This window comes from Protomyctophum bolini (assembly GCF_963924005.1).
Source record: "Protomyctophum bolini genome assembly, contig: SCAFFOLD_57, whole genome shotgun sequence".
NCBI classification, from domain to species: Eukaryota; Metazoa; Chordata; class Actinopteri; order Myctophiformes; family Myctophidae; genus Protomyctophum; species Protomyctophum bolini.
Window position 1 is genome coordinate 223,074 of NW_027665690.1, and position 21,340 is coordinate 244,413.

Here is a 21,340-nt window from a genome sequence, read left to right on the forward strand (position 1 = left end):
TTGACACTTTTGGTTGTTGAAAAACAGCTTCTAACCATTATTTGACACTTTGGTTGTTGAGAAACAGCTCCTAAAACATTATTTTACACTTTTGGTTATTGAGAAACAGCTCCTAAAACATCATTTGACACTTTTGGTTGTTGAAAAACAGCTTCTAACCATTATTTGACACTTTGGTTGTTGAGAAACAGCTCCTAAAACATTATTTTACACTTTTGGTTATTGAGAAACAGCTCCTAAAACATTATTTGACACTTTTGGTTGTTGAAAAACAGCTTCTAACCATTATTTGACACTTTGGTTGTTGAGAAACAGCTCCTAAAACATTATTTTACACTTTTTGTTATTGAGAAACAGCTCCTAAAACATTATTTGACACTTTTGGTTGTTGAAAAACAGCTTCTAACCATTATTTGACACTTTGGTTGTTGAGAAACAGCTCCTAAAACATTATTTTACACTTTTGGTTATTGAGAAACAGCTCCTAAAACATTATTTGACACTTTTGGTTGTTGAAAAACAGCTTCTAACCATTATTTGACACTTTGGTTGTTGAGAAACAGCTCCTAAAACATTATTTTACACTTTTGGTTATTGAGAAACAGCTCCTAAAACATTATTTGACACTTTTGGTTGTTGAAAAACAGCTTCTAACCATTATTTGACACTTTGGTTGTTGAGAAACAGCTCCTAAAACATTATTTTACACTTTTGGTTATTGAGAAACAGCTCATAAAACATTATTTGACACTTTTGGTTGTTGAAAAACAGCTTCTAACCATTATTTGACACTTTGGTTGTTGAGAAACAGCTCCTAAAACATTATTTTACACTTTTTGTTATTGAGAAACAGCTCCTAAAACATTATTTGACACTTTTGGTTGTTGACAAACAGCTTCTAACCATTATTTGACACTTTGGTTGTTGAGAAACAGCTCCTAAAACATTATTTTACACTTTTGGTTATTGAGAAACAGCTCCTAAAACATTATTTGACAATTTTGGTTGTTGAAAAACAGCTTCTAACCATTATTTGACACTTTGGTTGTTGAGAAACAGCTCCTAAAACATTATTTGACACTTTTGGTTGTTGAGAAACAGCTTCTAACCATTATTTGACACTTTGGTTGTTGAGAAACAGCTCCTAAAACATTATTTTACACTTTTGGTTATTATTATTGGTGATTATTATTATTTTGGGAGGCAAATTATTTTGGCAAATTATTTTGGGAGGCAAATTAATTTGGGAGGCAAATTATTTTGGGAGGCAAATTATTTTGGCAAATTATTTTGGGAGGCAAATTATTTTGGCAAATTATTTTGGGAGGCAAATTATTTTGGCAAATTATTTTGGGAGGCAAATTATTTTGGGAGGCAAATTATTTTGGCAAATTATTTTGGGAGGCAAATTATTTTGTGAGGCAAATTATTTTGGCAAATTATTTTGGCAAATTATTTCAGGAGGCAAATTATTTTGGGAGGCAAATTATTTTGGGAGGCAAATTATTTTGGCAAATTATTTTGGGAGGCAAATTAATTTGGGAGGCAAATTATTTTGGGAGGCAAATTATTTTGGGAGGCAAATTATTTTGGCAAATTATTTTGGGAGGCAAATTATTTTGGGAGGCAAATTAATTTGGGAGGCAAATTATTTTGGGAGGCAAATTATTTTGGGAGGCAAATTATTTTGGGAGGCAAATTATTTTGGGAGGCAAATTATTTTGGCAAATTATTTTGGGAGGCAAATTATTTTGTGAGGCAAATTATTTTGGCAAATTATTTTGGCAAATTATTTCAGGAGGCAAATTATTTTGGGAGGCAAATTATTTTGGCAAATTATTTTGGGAGGCAAATTATTTTGGCAAATTATTTTGGGAGGCAAATTATTTTGGCAAATTATTTTGGGAGGCAAATTATTTTGGGAGGCAAATTATTTTGGCAAATTATTTTGGGAGGCAAATTATTTTGGCAAATTATTTCAGGAGGCAAATTATTTTGGCAAATTATTTTGGGAGGCAAATTATTTTGGGAGGCAAATTATTTTGGGAGGCAAATTATTTTGGCAAATTATTTTGGGAGGCAAATTATTTTGGGAGGCAAATTATTTTGGCAGGCAAATTATTTTGGCAAATTATTTTACACTTTTGGTTATTGAGAAACAGCTCCTAAAACATTATTTGACACTTTTGGTTGTTGAAAAACAGCTTCTAACCATTATTTGACACTTTGGTTGTTGAGAAACAGCTCCTAAAACATTATTTTACACTTTTGGTTATTGAGAAACAGCTCCTAAAACATTATTTGACACTTTTGGTTGTTGAAAAACAGCTTCTAACCATTATTTGACACGTTGGTTGTTGAGAAACAGCTCCTAAAACATTATTTTACACTTTTGGTTATTGAGAAACAGCTCCTAAAACATTATTTGACACTTTTGGTTGTTGAAAAACAGCTTCTAACCATTATTTGACACTTTGGTTGTTGAGAAACAGCTCCTAAAACATTATTTTACACTTTTGGTTATTGAGAAACAGCTCCTAAAACATTATTTGACACTTTTGGTTGTTGAAAAACAGCTTCTAACCATTATTTGACACTTTGGTTGTTGAGAAACAGCTCCTAAAACATTATTTTACACTTTTGGTTATTGAGAAACAGCTCCTAAAACATTATTTGACACTTTTGGTTGTTGAAAAACAGCTTCTAACCATTATTTGACACTTTGGTTGTTGAGAAACAGCTCCTAAAACATTATTTTACACTTTTGGTTATTGAGAAACAGCTCCTAAAACATTATTTGACACTTTTGGTTGTTGAAAAACAGCTTCTAACCATTATTTGACACTTTGGTTGTTGAGAAACAGCTCCTAAAACATTATTTTACACTTTTGGTTATTGAGAAACAGCTCCTAAAACATTATTTGACACTTTTGGTTGTTGAAAAACAGCTTCTAACCATTATTTGACACTTTGGTTGTTGAGAAACAGCTCCTAAAACATTATTTTACACTTTTGGTTATTGAGAAACAGCTCCTAAAACATTATTTGACAATTTTGGTTGTTGAAAAACAGCTTCTAACCATTATTTGACACTTTGGTTGTTGAGAAACAGCTCCTAAAACATTATTTGACACTTTTGGTTGTTGAGAAACAGCTTCTAACCATTATTTGACACTTTGGTTGTTGAGAAACAGCTCCTAAAACATTATTTTACACTTTTGGTTATTATTATTGGTGATTATTATTATTTTGGGAGGCAAATTATTTTGGCAAATTAATTTGGGAGGCAAATTATTTTGGCAAATTATTTTGGGAGGCAAATTATTTTGGCAAATTATTTTGGGAGGCAAATTATTTTGGCAAATTATTTTGGGAGGCAAATTATTTTGGGAGGCAAATTATTTTGGGAGGCAAATTATTTTGGCAAATTAATTTGGGAGGCAAATTATTTTGGCAAATTATTTTGGGAGGCAAATTATTTTGGGAGGCAAATTATTTTGGCAAATTATTTCAGGAGGCAAATTATTTTGGGAGGCAAATTATTTTGGGAGGCAAATTATTTTGGCAAATTATTTTGGGAGGCAAATTATTTTGGCAAATTATTTTGGGAGGCAAATTATTTTGGCAAATTATTTTGGGAGGCAAATTATTTTGGCAAAATATTTTGGGAGGCAAATTATTTTGTGAGGCAAATTATTTTGGCAAATTATTTTGGCAAATTATTTCAGGAGGCAAATTATTTTGGGAGGCAAATTATTTTGGCAAATTATTTTGGGAGGCAAATTATTTTGGCAAATTATTTTGGGAGGCAAATTATTTTGGCAAATTATTTTGGGAGGCAAATTATTTTGGCAAATTATTTCAGGAGGCAAATTATTTTGGGAGGCAAATTATTTTGGCAAATTATTTTGGGAGGCAAATTATTTTGGCAAATTATTTTGGGAGGCAAATTATTTTGGGAGGCAAATTATTTTGGCAAATTATTTCAGGAGGCAAATTATTTTGGCAAATTATTTTGGGAGGCAAATTATTTTGGCAAATTATTTTGTGAGGCAAATTATTTTGGCAAATTATTTTGGCAAATTATTTCAGGAGGCAAATTATTTTGGGAGGCAAATTATTTTGGCAAATTATTTTGGGAGGCAAATTATTTTGGGAGGCAAATTATTTTGGCAAATTATTTTGGGAGGCAAATTATTTTGGCAAATTATTTCAGGAGGCAAATTATTTTGGGAGGCAAATTATTTTGGGAGGCAAATTATTTTGGCAAATTATTTTGGGAGGCAAATTATTTCAGGAGGCAAATTATTTTGGCAAATTATTTTGGGAGGCAAATTATTTTGGGAGGCAAATTATTTTGGCAAATTATTTTGGCAGGCAAATTATTTTGGCAAATTATTTTACACTTTTGGTTATTGAGAAACAGCTCCTAAAACATTATTTGACACTTTTGGTTGTTGAAAAACAGCTTCTAACCATTATTTGACACTTTGGTTGTTGAGAAACAGCTCCTAAAACATTATTTTACACTTTTGGTTATTATTATTGGTGATTATTATTATTTTGGGAGGCAAATTATTTTGGCAAATTATTTTGGGAGGCAAATTAATTTGGGAGGCAAATTATTTTGGGAGGCAAATTATTTTGGGAGGCAAATTATTTTGGCAAATTATTTTGGGAGGCAAATTATTTTGGGAGGCAAATTATTTCAGGAGGCAAATTATTTTGGCAAATTATTTTGGGAGGCAAATTATTTTGGCAAATTATTTTGGGAGGCAAATTATTTTGGCAAATTATTTTGGGAGGCAAATTATTTTGGCAGGCAAATTATTTTGGCAAATTATTTTACACTTTTGGTTATTGAGAAACAGCTCCTAAAACATTATTTGACACTTTTGGTTGTTGAAAAACAGCTTCTAACCATTATTTGACACTTTGGTTGTTGAGAAACAGCTCCTAAAACATTATTTTACACTTTTGGTTATTGAGAAACAGCTCCTAAAACATTATTTGACACTTTTGGTTGTTGAAAAACAGCTTCTAACCATTATTTGACACTTTGGTTGTTGAGAAACAGCTCCTAAAACATTATTTTACACTTTTGGTTATTGAGAAACAGCTCCTAAAACATTATTTGACACTTTTGGTTGTTGAAAAACAGCTTCTAACCATTATTTGACACTTTGGTTGTTGAGAAACAGCTCCTAAAACATTATTTTACACTTTTGGTTATTGAGAAACAGCTCATAAAACATTATTTGACACTTTTGGTTGTTGAAAAACAGCTTCTAACCATTATTTGACACTTTGGTTGTTGAGAAACAGCTCCTAAAACATTATTTTACACTTTTGGTTATTGAGAAACAGCTCCTAAAACATTATTTGACAATTTTGGTTGTTGAAAAACAGCTTCTAACCATTATTTGACACTTTGGTTGTTGAGAAACAGCTCCTAAAACATTATTTGACACTTTTGGTTGTTGAGAAACAGCTTCTAACCATTATTTGACACTTTGGTTGTTGAGAAACAGCTCCTAAAACATTATTTTACACTTTTGGTTATTATTATTGGTGATTATTATTATTTTGGGAGGCAAATTATTTTGGCAAATTAATTTGGGAGGCAAATTATTTTGGGAGGCAAATTATTTTGGCAAATTATTTTGGGAGGCAAATTATTTTGGCAAATTATTTTGGGAGGCAAATTATTTTGGGAGGCAAATTATTTTGGGAGGCAAATTATTTTGTGAGGCAAATTATTTTGGCAAATTAATTTGGGAGGCAAATTATTTTGGCAAATTATTTTGGGAGGCAAATTATTTCAGGAGGCAAATTATTTTGGCAAATTATTTTGGGAGGCAAATTATTTTGGCAAATTATTTTGGGAGGCAAATTATTTTGGCAAATTATTTTGGCAGGCAAATTATTTTGGCAAATTATTTTACACTTTTGGTTATTGAGAAACAGCTCCTAAAACATTATTTGACACTTTTGGTTGTTGAAAAACAGCTTCTAACCATTATTTGACACTTTGGTTGTTGAGAAACAGCTCCTAAAACATTATTTTACACTTTTGGTTATTATTATTGGTGATTATTATTATTTTGGGAGGCAAATTATTTTGGCAAATTATTTTGGGAGGCAAATTAATTTGGGAGGCAAATTATTTTGGGAGGCAAATTATTTTGGGAGGCAAATTATTTTGGCAAATTATTTTGGGAGGCAAATTATTTTGGGAGGCAAATTATTTCAGGAGGCAAATTATTTTGGCAAATTATTTTGGGAGGCAAATTATTTTGGCAAATTATTTTGGGAGGCAAATTATTTTGGCAAATTATTTTGGGAGGCAAATTATTTTGGCAGGCAAATTATTTTGGCAAATTATTTTACACTTTTGGTTATTGAGAAACAGCTCCTAAAACATTATTTGACACTTTTGGTTGTTGAAAAACAGCTTCTAACCATTATTTGACACTTTGGTTGTTGAGAAACAGCTCCTAAAACATTATTTTACACTTTTGGTTATTGAGAAACAGCTCCTAAAAGATTATTTGACACTTTTGGTTGTTGAAAAACAGCTTCTAACCATTATTTGACACTTTGGTTGTTGAGAAACAGCTCCTAAAACATTATTTTACACTTTTGTTTGTTGAGAAACAGCTCCTAAAACATTATTTGACACTTTTGGTTGTTGAAAAACAGCTTCTAACCATTATTTGACACTTTGGTTGTTGAGAAACAGCTCCTAAAACATTATTTTACACTTTTGGTTATTGAGAAACAGCTCCTAAAACATTATTTGACACTTTTGGTTGTTGAAAAACAGCTTCTAACCATTATTTGACACTTTGGTTGTTGAGAAACAGCTCCTAAAACATTATTTAACACTTTTGGTTATTGAGAAACAGCTCCTAAAACATTATTTGACACTTTTGGTTGTTGAAAAACAGCTTCTAACCATTATTTGACACTTTGGTTGTTGAGAAACAGCTCCTAAAACATTATTTTACACTTTTGGTTATTGAGAAACAGCTCCTAAAACATTATTTGACACTTTTGGTTGTTGAAAAACAGCTTCTAACCATTATTTGACACTTTGGTTGTTGAGAAACAGCTCCTAAAACATTATTTTACACTTTTGGTTATTGAGAAACAGCTCCTAAAACATTATTTGACAATTTTGGTTGTTGAAAAACAGCTTCTAACCATTATTTGACACTTTGGTTGTTGAGAAACAGCTCCTAAAACATTATTTGACACTTTTGGTTGTTGAGAAACAGCTTCTAACCATTATTTGACACTTTGGTTGTTGAGAAACAGCTCCTAAAACATTATTTTACACTTTTGGTTATTATTATTGGTGATTATTATTATTTTGGAAGGCAAATTATTTTGGCAAATTAATTTGGGAGGCAAATTATTTTGGCAAATTATTTTGGGAGGCAAATTATTTTGGGAGGCAAATTATTTTGGCAAATTATTTTGGGAGGCAAATTATTTTGGCAAATTATTTTGGGAGGCAAATTATTTTGGGAGGCAAATTATTTTGGGAGGCAAATTATTTTGTGAGGCAAATTATTTTGGCAAATTAATTTGGGAGGCAAATTATTTTGGCAAATTATTTTGGGAGGCAAATTATTTTGGGAGGCAAATTATTTTGGCAAATTATTTCAGGAGGCAAATTATTTTGGGAGGAAAATTATTTTGGCAAATTATTTTGGGAGGCAAATTATTTTGGCAAATTATTTTGGGAGGCAAATTATTTTGGCAAATTATTTTGGGAGGCAAATTATTTTGGCAAATTATTTTGGGAGGCAAATTATTTTGGCAAAATATTTTGGGAGGCAAATTATTTTGGGAGGCAAATTATTTTGTGAGGCAAATTATTTTGGCAAATTATTTTGGCAAATTATTTCAGGAGGCAAATTATTTTGGGAGGCAAATTATTTGGGCAAATTATTTTGGGAGGCAAATTATTTTGGCAAATTATTTTGGGAGGCAAATTATTTTGGCAAATTATTTTGGGAGGCAAATTATTTTGGCAAATTATTTCAGGAGGCAAATTATTTTGGGAGGCAAATTATTTTGGCAAATTATTTTGGGAGGCAAATTATTTTGGCAAATTATTTTGGGAGGCAAATTATTTTGGGAGGCAAATTATTTTGGCAAATTATTTCAGGAGGCAAATTATTTTGGCAAATTATTTTGGGAGGCAAATGATTTTGGCAAATTATTTTGTGAGGCAAATTTTTTTGGCAAATTATTTTGGGAGGCAAATTATTTTGGGAGGCAAATTATTTTGGCAAATTATTTTGGGAGGCAAATTATTTTGGGAGGCAAATAATTTTGTGAGGCAAATTATTTTGGCAAATTATTTTGGGAGGCAAATTATTTTGGCAAATTATTTCAGGAGGCAAATTATTTTGGGAGGCAAATTATTTTGGGAGGCAAATTATTTTGGCAAATTATTTTGGGAGGCAAATTATTTTGGCAGGCAAATTATTTTGGGAGGCAAATTATTTTGGGAAGCAAATTATTTTGGGAGGCAAATTATTTTGGCAAATTATTTTGGGAGGCAAATTATTTTGGGAGGCAAATAATTTTGTGAGGCAAATTATTTTGGCAAATTATTTTGGGAGGCAAATTATTTTGGCAAATTATTTCAGGAGGCAAATTATTTTGGCAAATTATTTTGGCAAATTATTTTGGGAGGCAAATTATTTTGGCAAATTATTTTGGGAGGCAAATAATTTTGTGAGGCAAATTATTTTGGCAGGCAAATTATTTTGGCAAATTATTTCAGGAGGCAAATTATTTCGGGAGGCAAATTATTTTGGGAGGCAAATTATTTTGGCAAATTATTTTGGGAGGCAAATTATTTTGGGAAGCAAATTATTTTGGGAGGCAAATTATTTTGGCAAATTATTTTGGGAGGCAAATTATTTTGGCAAATTATTTTGGGAGGCAAATTATTTTGGCAAATTATTTTGGGAGGCAAATTATTTTGGCAAATTATTTTGGGAGGCAAATTATTTTGGCAAATTATTTTGGGAGGCAAATTATTTTGGGAGGCAAATTATTTTGGGAGGCAAATTATTTTGGCAAATTATTTTGGGAGGCAAATTATTTTGGCAAATTATTTTGGGAGGCAAATAATTTTGTGAGGCAAATTATTTTGGCAAATTATTTTGGGAGGCAAATTATTTTGGCAGGCAAATTATTTTGGGAGGCAAATTATTTTGGGAAGCAAATTATTTTGGGAGGCAAATTATTTTGGCAAATTATTTTGGGAGGCAAATAATTTTGGGAGGCAAATAATTTTGTGAGGCAAATTATTTTGGGAGGCAAATTATTTTGGCAAATTATTTCAGGAGGCAAATTATTTTGGCAAATTATTTTGGCAAATTATTTTGGCAAATTATTTTGGCAAATTATTTTGGGAGGCAAATTATTTTGGGAGGCAAATTATTTTGGCAAATTATTTTGGGAGGCAAATTATTTTGGGAGGCAAATAATTTTGTGAGGCAAATTATTTTGGCAAATTATTTTGGGAGGCAAATTATTTTGGCAAATTATTTCAGGAGGCAAATTATTTTGGGAGGCAAATTATTTTGGCAAATTATTTTGGGAGGCAAATTATTTTGGGAGGCAAATTATTTTGGCAAATTATTTTGGGAGGCAAATAATTTTGTGAGGCAAATTATTTTGGCAAATTATTTTGGGAGGCAAATTATTTTGGCAAATTATTTCGGGAGGCAAATTATTTTGGCAAATTATTTCAGGAGGCAAATTATTTTGGGAGGCAAATTATTTTGGCAAATTATTTTGGGAGGCAAATTATTTTGGCAGGCAAATTATTTTGGGTGGCAAATTATTTTGGGAGGCAAATTATTTTGGGAGGCAAATTATTTTGGGAGGCAAATTATTTTGGCAAATTATTTTGGGAGGCAAATTATTTTGGCAAATTATTTTGGGAGGCAAATTATTTTGGCAAATTATTTTGGGAGAAAGATTATTTTGGGAGGCAAATTATTTTGGCAAATTATTTTGGGAGGCAAATTATTTTGGCAGGCAAATTATTTTGGGAGGCAAATTATTTTGGCAAATTATTTTACACTTTTGGTTATTGAGAAACAGCTCCTAAAACATTATTTGACACTTTTGGTTGTTGAAAAACAGCTAACCATTCTTTGACACTTTGGTTGTTGAGAAACAGCTCCTAAAACATTATTTTACACTTTTGGTTATTGAGAAACAGCTCCTAAAACATTATTTGACAGTTTTGGTTGTTGAAAAACAGCTTCTAACCATTATTTGACACTTTGGTTGTTGACATTTTGGGAGGCAAATTATTTTGGAAATTTATTTTGGGAGGCAAATTATTTTGGCAAATTATTTTGGCAAATTATTTTGGGAGGCAAATTATTTTGGCAAATTATTTTGGGAGGCAAATTATTTTGGGAGGCAAATTATTTTGGCAAATAATTTTGTGAGGCAAATTATTTTGGCAAATTATTTTGGGAGGCAAATTATTTTGGCAAATTATTTCAGGAGGCAAATTATTTTGGGAGGCAAATTATTTTGGCAAATTATTTTGGGAGGCAAATTATTTTGGGAGGCAAATTATTTTGGGAGGCAAATTATTTTGGGAGGCAAATTATTTTGGGAGGCAAATTATTTTGGCAGGCAAATTATTTTGGCAAATTATTTTGGGAGGCAAATTATTTTGGCAAATTATTTTCCACTTTTGGTTATTGAGAAACAGCTCCTAAAACATTATTTGACACTTTTGGTTATTGAGAAACAGCTCCTAAAACATTATTTGACACTTTTGGTTGTTGAAAAACAGCTTCTAACCATTATTTGACACTTTGGTTGTTGAGAAACAGCTCCTAAAACATTATTTTACACTTTTGGTTATTGAGAAACAGCTCCTAAAACATTATTTGACACTTTTGGTTGTTGAAAAACAGCTTCTAACCATTATTTGACACTTTGGTTGTTGAGAAACAGCTCCTAAAACATTATTTTACACTTTTGGTTGTTGAGAAACAGCTCCTAAAACATTATTTGACACTTTTGGTTGTTGAAAAACAGCTTCTAACCATTATTTGACACTTTGGTTGTTGAGAAACAGCTCCTAAAACATTATTTTACACTTTTGGTTATTGAGAAACAGCTCCTAAAACATTATTTGACATTATTTAATTAAAGTCTTCAACAATAGATAACGATGGTATTAGTGATCGGAAATGCATAAAGTCCTTGTGAGTGACGCTCACTGAAAAGAAGACAAGATGTCACTTTTTTGCATCGTTTTAAAATGTCCTGTTTTGTGTGACATTTTACTGTTATTATTGTTTCTTTTGTGAAGCACTTTGTAACGGCGTTTTAAAAGGTGCTATATAAATAAAGCTTTATTATTATTGATACAATAGATGATATGAAGAGCATGTGTGTTCAGCAGCAGAGCTACTTGTGGTCAGGCAGGACACCTACTGGTTCACGAGGGGTACTGCATGACACTCACTCAAACAAGCAGCTCTCTTTGCAAGCATGCAGTCTGTTATTATGGTATAAGTAAGCAGTTAAGGCGTTAGGACATTAGTTATGGAGAGAAGCTGTGACCCATTCATGACGGGAACCCCTTTTGGTGTTTTAAGCATGATGTTATACTTTAGCTGTTGAAATATTTAAGAGCCTACTCAGGGACTACAGATGTAAATTAGCTTATGGCTAACTCTGGTCCATTTACATGGATGTGTAAACTGACATGTTGATTAATCTGCATTGTCCCTGTCAAATAAATACATAAATCTGCTATTTTTGTGGTGCAAGTGTGGTGCGAATATATATTTGTTCAGAGCGAACGTTTTTAGCTCAAATCCATGGAACAATCCCTGGAACATCTTACAACACTAGCTAAGAGTCTTTAGAAGCATTCATATTTTAGACGCGCAGTCACGGGGAGTTGCTATTGAGCCACTAAACACAGTCACTTTATTTATCCAGCGCGATTTGAAATGGAAAACTCATGAACAGAACTAGAGAGCCTCATCCACTACCTTGCTCTATTTTCAACGCATTGAGGCTGAAGCGCTCGGTTTCTGCCCCCTCAATGTTGTAACTCTTTTATTAGATGGCTGTGGTAGTTAGTTAGTAGTAGTTACCTGTGTTCCTCAGAAGGGTGGTCAGCTGGGCCAGTTAGGTAGTTAGTAGTAGTTACCTGTGTTCCTCAGAGGGGTCTCCAGCTGGGCCAGGTAGGTGGTTGGTAGTAGTTACCTGTGTTCCTCAGGGGGGTCTCCAGCTGGGCCAGGTAGGTAGTTAGTAGGTAGTTAGTAGTAGTTACCTGTGTTCCTCAGAGGGGTCTCCAGCTGGGCCAGGTAGGTAGTTAGTAGGTAGTTACCTGTGTTCCTCAGAGGGGTCTCCAGCTGGGCCAGGTAGGTAGTTAGTAGGTAGTTAGTAGTAGTTACCTGTGTTCCTCAGAGGGGTGGTCAGCTGGGCCAGGTAGGGCAGCAGCTCGGTCTGCAGGCTGACCGGAGCCAGACAAAAGTTTGCGAAGAGAGACTGAGCGGCCAGACAGTTCTCACGGTGCTGCAGAGACACACACAGAGACATTTATCAACGTTCCGTTACAATTTAGCAGACGCTCTTGACTTAATCCATTTTGGTGTTTTAAGAATTATATTATACTTTAGCTGTTGAAAAATAGCATATCTAAAAGCTCATAGTGCCGCACTATGAGTGCCCCCATTATCGTGAAAATGTGGCGCAAATCTTTGAATATATATTCTTTCAGAGCGAACTATTGCTACTGAAATCTTTGCTTCTGGAACAACATATTTTCAGATAGGGGCCCGCTGGCTGATTCTGACCGGCCCGCAAAAGATTACTTGATAATTAGAAAAGAAAACATACTTTCATACTTTCCCGTATCTAAAAACAGAGTTTTGATGGAATTCGTTTGCCTCCCGTACGAGAGGCAAACGAATTCCATCAAAACTCTGTTTTTAGATACGGGAGGCAAACGAATTCCATCAAAACACTGTTTTTAGATACGAGAGGCAAACGAATTCCATCAAAACACTGTTTTTAGATACGGGAGGCAAACGAATTCCATCAAAACACTGTTTTTAGATACGGGAGGCAAACGAATTCCATCAAAACTCTGTTTTTAGATACGGGAGGCAAACGAATTCCCTCAAAACACTGTTTTTAGATACGGGAGGCAAACGAATTCCCTCAAAACTCTGTTTTTAGATACGAGAGGCAAACGAATTCCATCAAAACACTGTTTTTAGATACTAGAGGCAAACGAATTCCATCAAAACACTGTTTTTAGATACGGGAGGCAAACGAATTCCATCAAAACACTGTTTTTAGATACGGGAGGCAAACGAATTCCATCAAAACTCTGTTTTTAGATACGAGAGGCAAACGAATTCCATCAAAACACTGTTTTTAGATACGAGAGGCAAACGAATTCCATCAAAACACTGTTTTTAGATACGGGAGGCGAACGAATTCTAACCATTATTTGACACTTTTGGCTGTTGAAAAACAGCTTCTAACCATTATTTGACACTTTTGGTTGTTGAGAAACGGCTCCTAAAACATTATTTGACACTTTTGGCTGTTGAAAAACAGCTTCTAAGCATTATTTGACTCTTTTGGTTGTTGAAAAGCAGCTTCTAACCATTATTTGACACTTTTGGTTGTTGAGAAACAGCTCCTAAAACATTATTTTACACTTTTGGCTGTTGAAAAACAGCTTCTAACCATTATTTGACACTTTTGGTTGTTGAAAAACAGCTTCTAACCATTATTTGACACTTTTGGTTGTTGAGAAACAGCTCCTAAAACATTATTTGACACTTTTGGCTGTTGAAAAACAGCTTCTAACATACCTTCCTGCTGACCAGTAGCCAGCTGGGTTTGTGCAGCGGTCTGAATCCCACTGAGATGTGTCCGCGGTTGGAGTGCAGGAGCCCCCTGGTGGCCACCGAGGAGCCGTACTCCCCCATGGTGCCGCGAGACTGTGTAAAAACACAAGGAAACCCTTTAGTACGCTACCGGTTAGCATCGCTATCGCCGAAAGAGCCGAAAGTAGAGCCGAAAATTGGCCGATCTACAAGCTCACACAACGCACCATCGATGTAGTGTGCTGTGAGCTTGCAGATCGGCAATTGTTCAATAGTTGGATCAAATCAATGAATTACCAACTGCATTATTATTATTATCTGCACGGGTTCCGCTATTCAGTATTTTAGTCAGACGTAATTTTGTAGTCCTACGTTACGTCCGGGTCCAAGTGGCACCAGCTCCCGTTCCGCATCTCATTGTAAATAGAAATATCCAGACAATTGGACTCGAGTCATAGTGACTCGACTCGAGTCTGACTCGAGTTGCATATTTGACGACTTGCGACTCGACTCAGACTTTGAATGTAAAGATTTGCGACTCGACTCAGACTTGGAAGGTAAAAGACCAACGAGACTTGAGACTAGCCAATGACTCCCGACTCGACTCGAGACAAGATGACTTGTGACTTGTTTTGTTTCCGAGCATACGGTATTTGAATACAGCGTCGGTGTGCAGCGCAACTCCACTCGCACACTAAGGCAAAACCTTTATTTTCACCACACAGCTGCAGTAAATTGAAAAGTTGCTTCCTACCTTTGAGTTAGTGTTGCTGAAAGACACCCAGATCCAATTGTATATTCCATATTTGAATATTTCCATATGTACTAACTAAGTGTGAAGTTGTGTCTGTAAACTAGTGTCAACACGGAGGCACACAGTGACAGTTGTGAGCATGCGCAGATTGCACTACCTCTGCTCCAGCGTACAGGGACAAAACGGCCATTAGGGGGAGCCATAGTACAGTGAAATACAGTGGGGAATATCTATTGATTCATTGATTGAATACTTTATTGGCAGAAATGTAATCGGTATAGGGTACAGTCAAACACTGATCAAAAAGGGATCACTGAAAAAAGTCCTTGCTGTCTTATTTCCATTCGGTCCTGGGTAATCAATTCATAATCATGACAAGTCACATGACAAATAACAAAATTCTAATTCTAGACTTGACACAACCTTGTGACTCGACTTGTGACTCGGCTTGACTTGCCCACAACAGAAAGACTTGGGACTCGACTTGGGACTCGGACCTGAGGGTTGGATTGACTTGGGACTCGACTTGGACTTGGGACCAAATTACTTGGGACTCGACTTGGGACTCGGACCTGAGGGTTGGATTGACTTGGGACTCGACTTGGACTTGGGACCAAATGACTTGGGACTCGACTTGGGACTCAGACCTGAGGGTTTGGACTGACTTGGGACTCGACTTGGACTTGGGACCAAACGACTTGGGACTCGACTTGGACTCGGACTGGAGCGACTTGAACAATTGTCTGGAAATATCTAAACGCGTGAATCTTTTGCTGCTTCTAAATTGAGTAGAATTATTAATGTTCTGTACAAAACATATGTGAGACTAAATTTGACTGAGGGACTGCCATTGGATTTCTTTGAATTTTCGTTTAGTAGGGAATCATAGCTTCAAATTGACATATTGGTTGTTCACTTTGACCCACCAGTTTTGGAGATATGGCTAATAGAGTAATGTCTTGCAGAGAAACAGCGAGTTGAGAAAACAGGCTTGAAAGGTTCACTTCTGTGGTCTCTAACATTACACCTATAGCTACATTTTTGGGCCTCGTACAGCACTAGTACAGCACTAGCACAGCCCTAGTTACTCACGCTCCATTCTCCTGTGAGGAAGTCAGCGTCAGAGAGGTACTCGCTGGCCCTCGCCACGTCCTCCACCTCGGAGAAGAAGTCCAGGTAGTTCTGGTGCAGGTACAGGTTGAAGAAGTCGGCGGACATGTGGGACCGCTCCACCACCAGCTGACAACCACAGACGCACGCACACACACACACACACACACACACACACACACACACACATAGACGTCAGCGGACATGTGCGAACGCTCCACCACCAGCTGACACAGACACACACACACACACACACTTTACAACATGCATGGGCAAATGGCGGACCGGGGGCCCACCTTCACTTAATGCGGCCGGCAGGTTAATATCAGAATATTGATATATTATTTTGTGCAGCTGTTACAATTCCAAACATGACCCGCTTTAATTACTTAATTACTTTAATTACTCACCTGCAGCCGCCAGGTGAGCATATTAGTAGCCCAGTAGCCAGTGGGGAGGAGGCAGAACGCAGCCAAGAAGAACACGCCTACTCGGCCACGTCATTCAACAGACGTACTACCCCGCCTACCTATTGGCTCAAGGCCAAGTGTACGGGCCTACGTCACCTTCCAAGGAAGGTTTAAAGGGGAAGGACTGACTGCTTCTGCGCTCATTCCCCACCGACTACTGAGAGGGACAGTTCGGCGGTAAGCGATACCTCACCCATCCTCTCACACCAGGCATATATCCATGTTAATATGAGCGTCATATTAAAGTCTGTATTTCTCCTCCTCTATAGGTAACCCGCCGCCCCAGACGAATGTATAGTGACCACAGAGAGAGAGAGAGAGAGAGAGAGAGAGAGAGAGAGAGAGAGAGAGTTCCACTTCCCCGGGGGAATATTGACCTAGGACCTCCCTAGGGAGACGCCCGAGAGGCATCCTAAACAGAGCTTGTAGGTCTGTTATTTTTTAAAAGAATCTGAGAGAAATACAGATAATTCTGGGGCTCCTTGACATGAAATAGTTTGAGAACGCACTGACATAGAAACATGAGGTTTTTTTTAGAAAACTGTCATGATTTAGAAGACATTTTGTAGAATTTATTTATAGCCACTCTACGAGCTCACAGCGGAATGAAAAGCATTGAGAGGTCATAGGTCAGCTACCGTGTGGATACACAACAGGAGGTGTGTGTGTGTGTGAGTGTGTGTGTGTGCTTACCTCAGGATCTTCCAGCAGTCTGGCTCTGTACTGTTCTGACAGGTGAGCTGGCAGACCGGGCCCTGTGGGGTCTACAGGGGCCTCCCCTGTATACACGCATGCACGCATGCATATATTACACGCATGCATGCACACACACACACACACACACACACACACACACGGGGGGGGGGGGGGGGGGGCAGATCAACATGGAATTAATTCTGTACTGGCCATTGAGTGTACAGGGTTTGATGAGGTCAGATCAACATATTAAGGAATGTCAGAACAGGTCAGCTCCCTACAGTATATGGAGATCTAAGGGTGGTAGCGGGGACATTCTCTTGAGTGGACAGGGTTTGATGAGGGCCCAGGTAGGGCCAGGCCTTCATTTTTTCGTAACTCTGTATAATGCAATGGCTCTGAGGGGCTAAGCCATGTGGGAGGAGCATAATATTGCAGTAGATGATATGTGGGAGGGGCTAAGCCATGTGGGAGGGACTATGCCTGTGGGAGGAGCTTACTCTTGCAGTAGATGATCTGTGGGAGGGGCTAAGCCATGTGGGAGGGACTATGCATGTGGGAGGAGCTTACTATTGCAACAGATGATATGCAGGAGGGGCTAAGTCATGTGGGAGGAGCTTACTCTTGCAGTATATTATCTGTGGGAGGGGCTAAGCCATGTGAGGGGGAATATGCCTGTGGGAGGAGGAGCTTACTCTTGCAGTAGAGGATATGTGGGAGGAGCTAAGCCATGTGGGAGGGACTATGCCTGTGGGAGTAGGAGTTTACTCTTGCAGTATATGATCTGTGGGAGGGGCTAAGCCATGTGGGTGGGTCTAAACCCTCTGGGAGGAGCTTACTATTGCAGTAGATGATCTGTAGGAGGGGCTAAGCCATGTGGAAGGGGCTAAACCATGTGGCCTGAGGAGCTTACTATTGCGATCCGTGGGAGGGGCTAAGCCCTGTGGGAGGAGCTTACTCTTGCAGTAGATGATCTGTGGGAGGGGCTAAGCCCTGTGGGAGGAGCTTACTCTTGCAGTAGAGGATCTTGCCCAGGGCTCTGAACAGGAAGAGCGAGGCGTCTTTTCCTCCGATGGCCTGCTCAACTTCCTGCTCCTGGTCTTTGGACTTCCTCTTCCCCCGCGGCACTCTGCCCGACGACGATGACGACTTCCCCTTCTTGGACGACGCCAACGGCCCCGCCCCCCGCTCCACCGAACAGTCTGGAGGATTCACAATGGAGGGTTGTTATCGTCGACTAAAACTATGAGGAAAATGTTTGTCGATGTTTTCACTGACGAAAACTAAATGGAAACGTAAAATCAACCATTACGACGGCATCAAGGCCCGCCAAAATGCATTTTAATTGACTAAATCAACTGTAGATTTAGTCGACTAAAACTAGACGAACAGAAACATTCCAGGTGACTAAAATGTGACTGTGCAAATGTGCAAATGTGCAAATGTGCAAATGTGCAAATGTGCAAATGTGAAGCGAGGAACGCAGGCGTTGATGCCTGGATCAACACAGGTCTCCTCTAGGTCTGTTGAAGAGTGGTGCAAGCAGAAAAAAAAGCTAAACCGAATTCAGGTCTGGTGAGTGGCGGGCGTGTGCACGTAACGAGCAACGCGCGCAACAAATCCATGGGACTGCGCTCACGTAAATACGCTTGCGTTGTCGCACCGCGACTTCTCCGAGCAAAAACGCAGGTGTCATTGAAAATGAACTATAGGCGCGCTTTATCGCTCCCCGTTTGCAAGGTCCTGAAAACTAACTTAAAACTATGACTAAAATCTAAATGTGCTGTCAAAATCAACACTGGCATTCAGCACACAGCCTTATGCAGAGTGACGTACGGTACATACAACTAGGTCTGCTAAGAGGGTTGAAATACCCATAAATGCTCTACGGCTTGTTTACAGCAATACTAGACGTTGGTGGATGTACTCTGTCGTCTACCCTAAGCCATCTGTGTTACTGAACACGCTCTATAGCAATAGCTCTGTTACTGAACACACTCTGAACACACACCGTCACAATATAGAGCTATTTAACACTGTTACTGAACACACTCTGAACACACACCGTCACAACATAGAGCTATTTAACACTGTTACTGATCACACTCTATAGCAATGATTACCGTCACAACATAGAGCTATTTAACACTGTTACTGATCACACTCTATAGCAATGATTACCGTCACAATATAGAGCTATTTAACACTGTTACTGATCACACTCTATAGCAATGATTACCGTCACAACAGAGAGCTATTTAACACTGTTACTGATCACACTCTATAGCAATGATTACCGTCACAACATAGAGCTATTTAACACTGTTACTGATCACACTCTATAGCAATGATTACCGTCACAATATAGAGCTATTTAACACTGTTACTGAACACACACTATAGCAATGATTACTGTCACAATATAGAGCTATTTAACACTGTTACTGATCACACTCTATAGCAATGATTACTGTCACAATATAGAGCTATTTAACACTGTTACTGAACACACTCTAGTGTATAGCAATGATTACTGTCACAATATAGAGCTATTTAACACTGTTACTGAACACACACTCGATAGCAACGATTACAGTCACCATAGCAGGGTTTTGTTTTAACCAAAGAATATGACTCAAGTTAAATCACCCTTCACTTTTTGTTGTCACACTATATCAAGGTGTGCTGTATTGCAGTAGCTTATGTTCTGGCGCCCTCACCTGTAAACGAGGAGAACTGCAGGCTGTTGATGGCAGAGCGGATGTCTCCTGAACTCCCGGAACACAGGAGCTCCAACGCGGCCCTGTCAGGGACCTCTGCTCTCCTATTGGTCCCACTCTGAGCCACAAAACAAACAAACAAACAAACAAAAACACACACACACACACACACACACACACCTTAAAGCAGGGGTTCTCAAAGTTTTTGGCTGGGGACCTCCGGAAATGCTTTGGCCATGTCTCGCCAGTTTAGAGATATAATACTCTAAGATAATGTAATGAAAAATGTACTTATGTTTCTTAATTCTCCTCACCTTGGCAGCCTCCTGGGTGGCGATGCGTGTCAGAACCTTCATCAAGCTGGTAGGAGCCACGGGGTTGAAGCTGGAAGCACACCAGAACAATTATACCAACGAGTCAGAACATTACGTCAACGAGTCAGAACATTACGTCAACGAGTCAGAACATTACGTCAACGAGTCAGAACATTACGTCAATGTGTCAGAACATTACGTCAACGAGTCAGAACATTACGTCAACGAGTCAGAACATTACGTCAACGAGTCAGAACATTACGTCAACGAGTCAGAACATTACGTCAACGAGTCAGAACATTACGTCAACGAGTCAGAACATTACGTCAACGAGTCAGAACATTACGTCAACGGGTCAGAACATTACGTCAATGTGTCAGAACATTATGTCAATGTGTCAGAACAGTATGTCAATGTGTCAGAACATTACGTCAACGAGTCAGAACATTACGTCGAGTCAGAACATTACGTCAACGAGTCAGAACTCAGAACATTACGTCAATGTGTCAGAACCAGTGTTGTTTTTGGCAGCACATTTCTATTTTAGTTTGGTCCGCATTTTTGTGGGCCTTGATGGCATCGTAATGGCAGATTTGACCTTGGTTGCATGCTGAAAATAGGGCTGCAGCCTGCAGGCATTGTGTTCCGACATGCCAAGAGTCCGACAGTCATTAGTCCGACACCCTGTACCCCAAACCCTAACCATCGCATGTCATTAGTCCGACACCCTGTACCCCAAACCCTAACCATCGCATGCCATTAGTCCGACACCATGTACACCAAACCCTAACCATCGCATGTCATTAGTCTGACACCCTGTACCCCAAACCCTAACCATCGCATGTCATTAGTCCGACACCCTGTACTCCAAACCCTAACCATCGCATGTCATTAGTCCGACACCCTGTACTCCAAACCATCGCATGTCATTAGTCCGACACCCTGTACCCCAAACCCTAACCATCGCATGTCATTAGTCCGACACCCTGTACCCCAAACCCTAACCATCGCATGTCCGACACCCTGTACTCCAAACCCTAACCATCGCATGTCATTAGTCCGACACCCTGTACCCCAAACCCTAACCATCGCATGTCATTAGTCCGACACCCTGTACCCCAAACCCTAACCATCGCATGTCATTAGTCCGACACCCTGTACCCCAAACCCTAACCATCGCATGTCCGACACCCTGTACCCCAAACCCTAACCATCGCATGTCCGACACCCTGTACTCCAAACCCTAACCATCGCATGTCGGACCAACGCCAACTTTTGGTGTCTCGGATAAGCGTGTGCACGCTGAAAATAGCCGATCTACAAGTTGTTATTGCTATTTTTAGAGCGCAAAACC

The 21,340-nt window shown here is 37.8% G+C and overlaps 1 protein-coding gene across 1 annotated transcript in view; it reads right to left on the reverse strand.

The window, feature by feature from the left end:
- The window catches only part of rad17 (RAD17 checkpoint clamp loader component), a 171,013-nt gene that overhangs the window by 135,891 nt on the left and 13,782 nt on the right, over positions 1–21,340 (reverse strand). The window contains exons 9-15 of the mRNA XM_080794577.1: positions 19,987–20,056; positions 19,673–19,790; positions 17,963–18,154; positions 16,950–17,035; positions 15,769–15,915; positions 13,908–14,036; positions 12,474–12,594 (exon numbers count right to left, since the gene is read on the reverse strand). Of these exons, the coding sequence (XP_080650703.1) occupies positions 12,474–12,594; positions 13,908–14,036; positions 15,769–15,915; positions 16,950–17,035; positions 17,963–18,154; positions 19,673–19,790; positions 19,987–20,056 (863 nt within the window). The remainder of the gene's footprint in view (positions 1–12,473; positions 12,595–13,907; positions 14,037–15,768; positions 15,916–16,949; positions 17,036–17,962; positions 18,155–19,672; positions 19,791–19,986; positions 20,057–21,340) is intronic.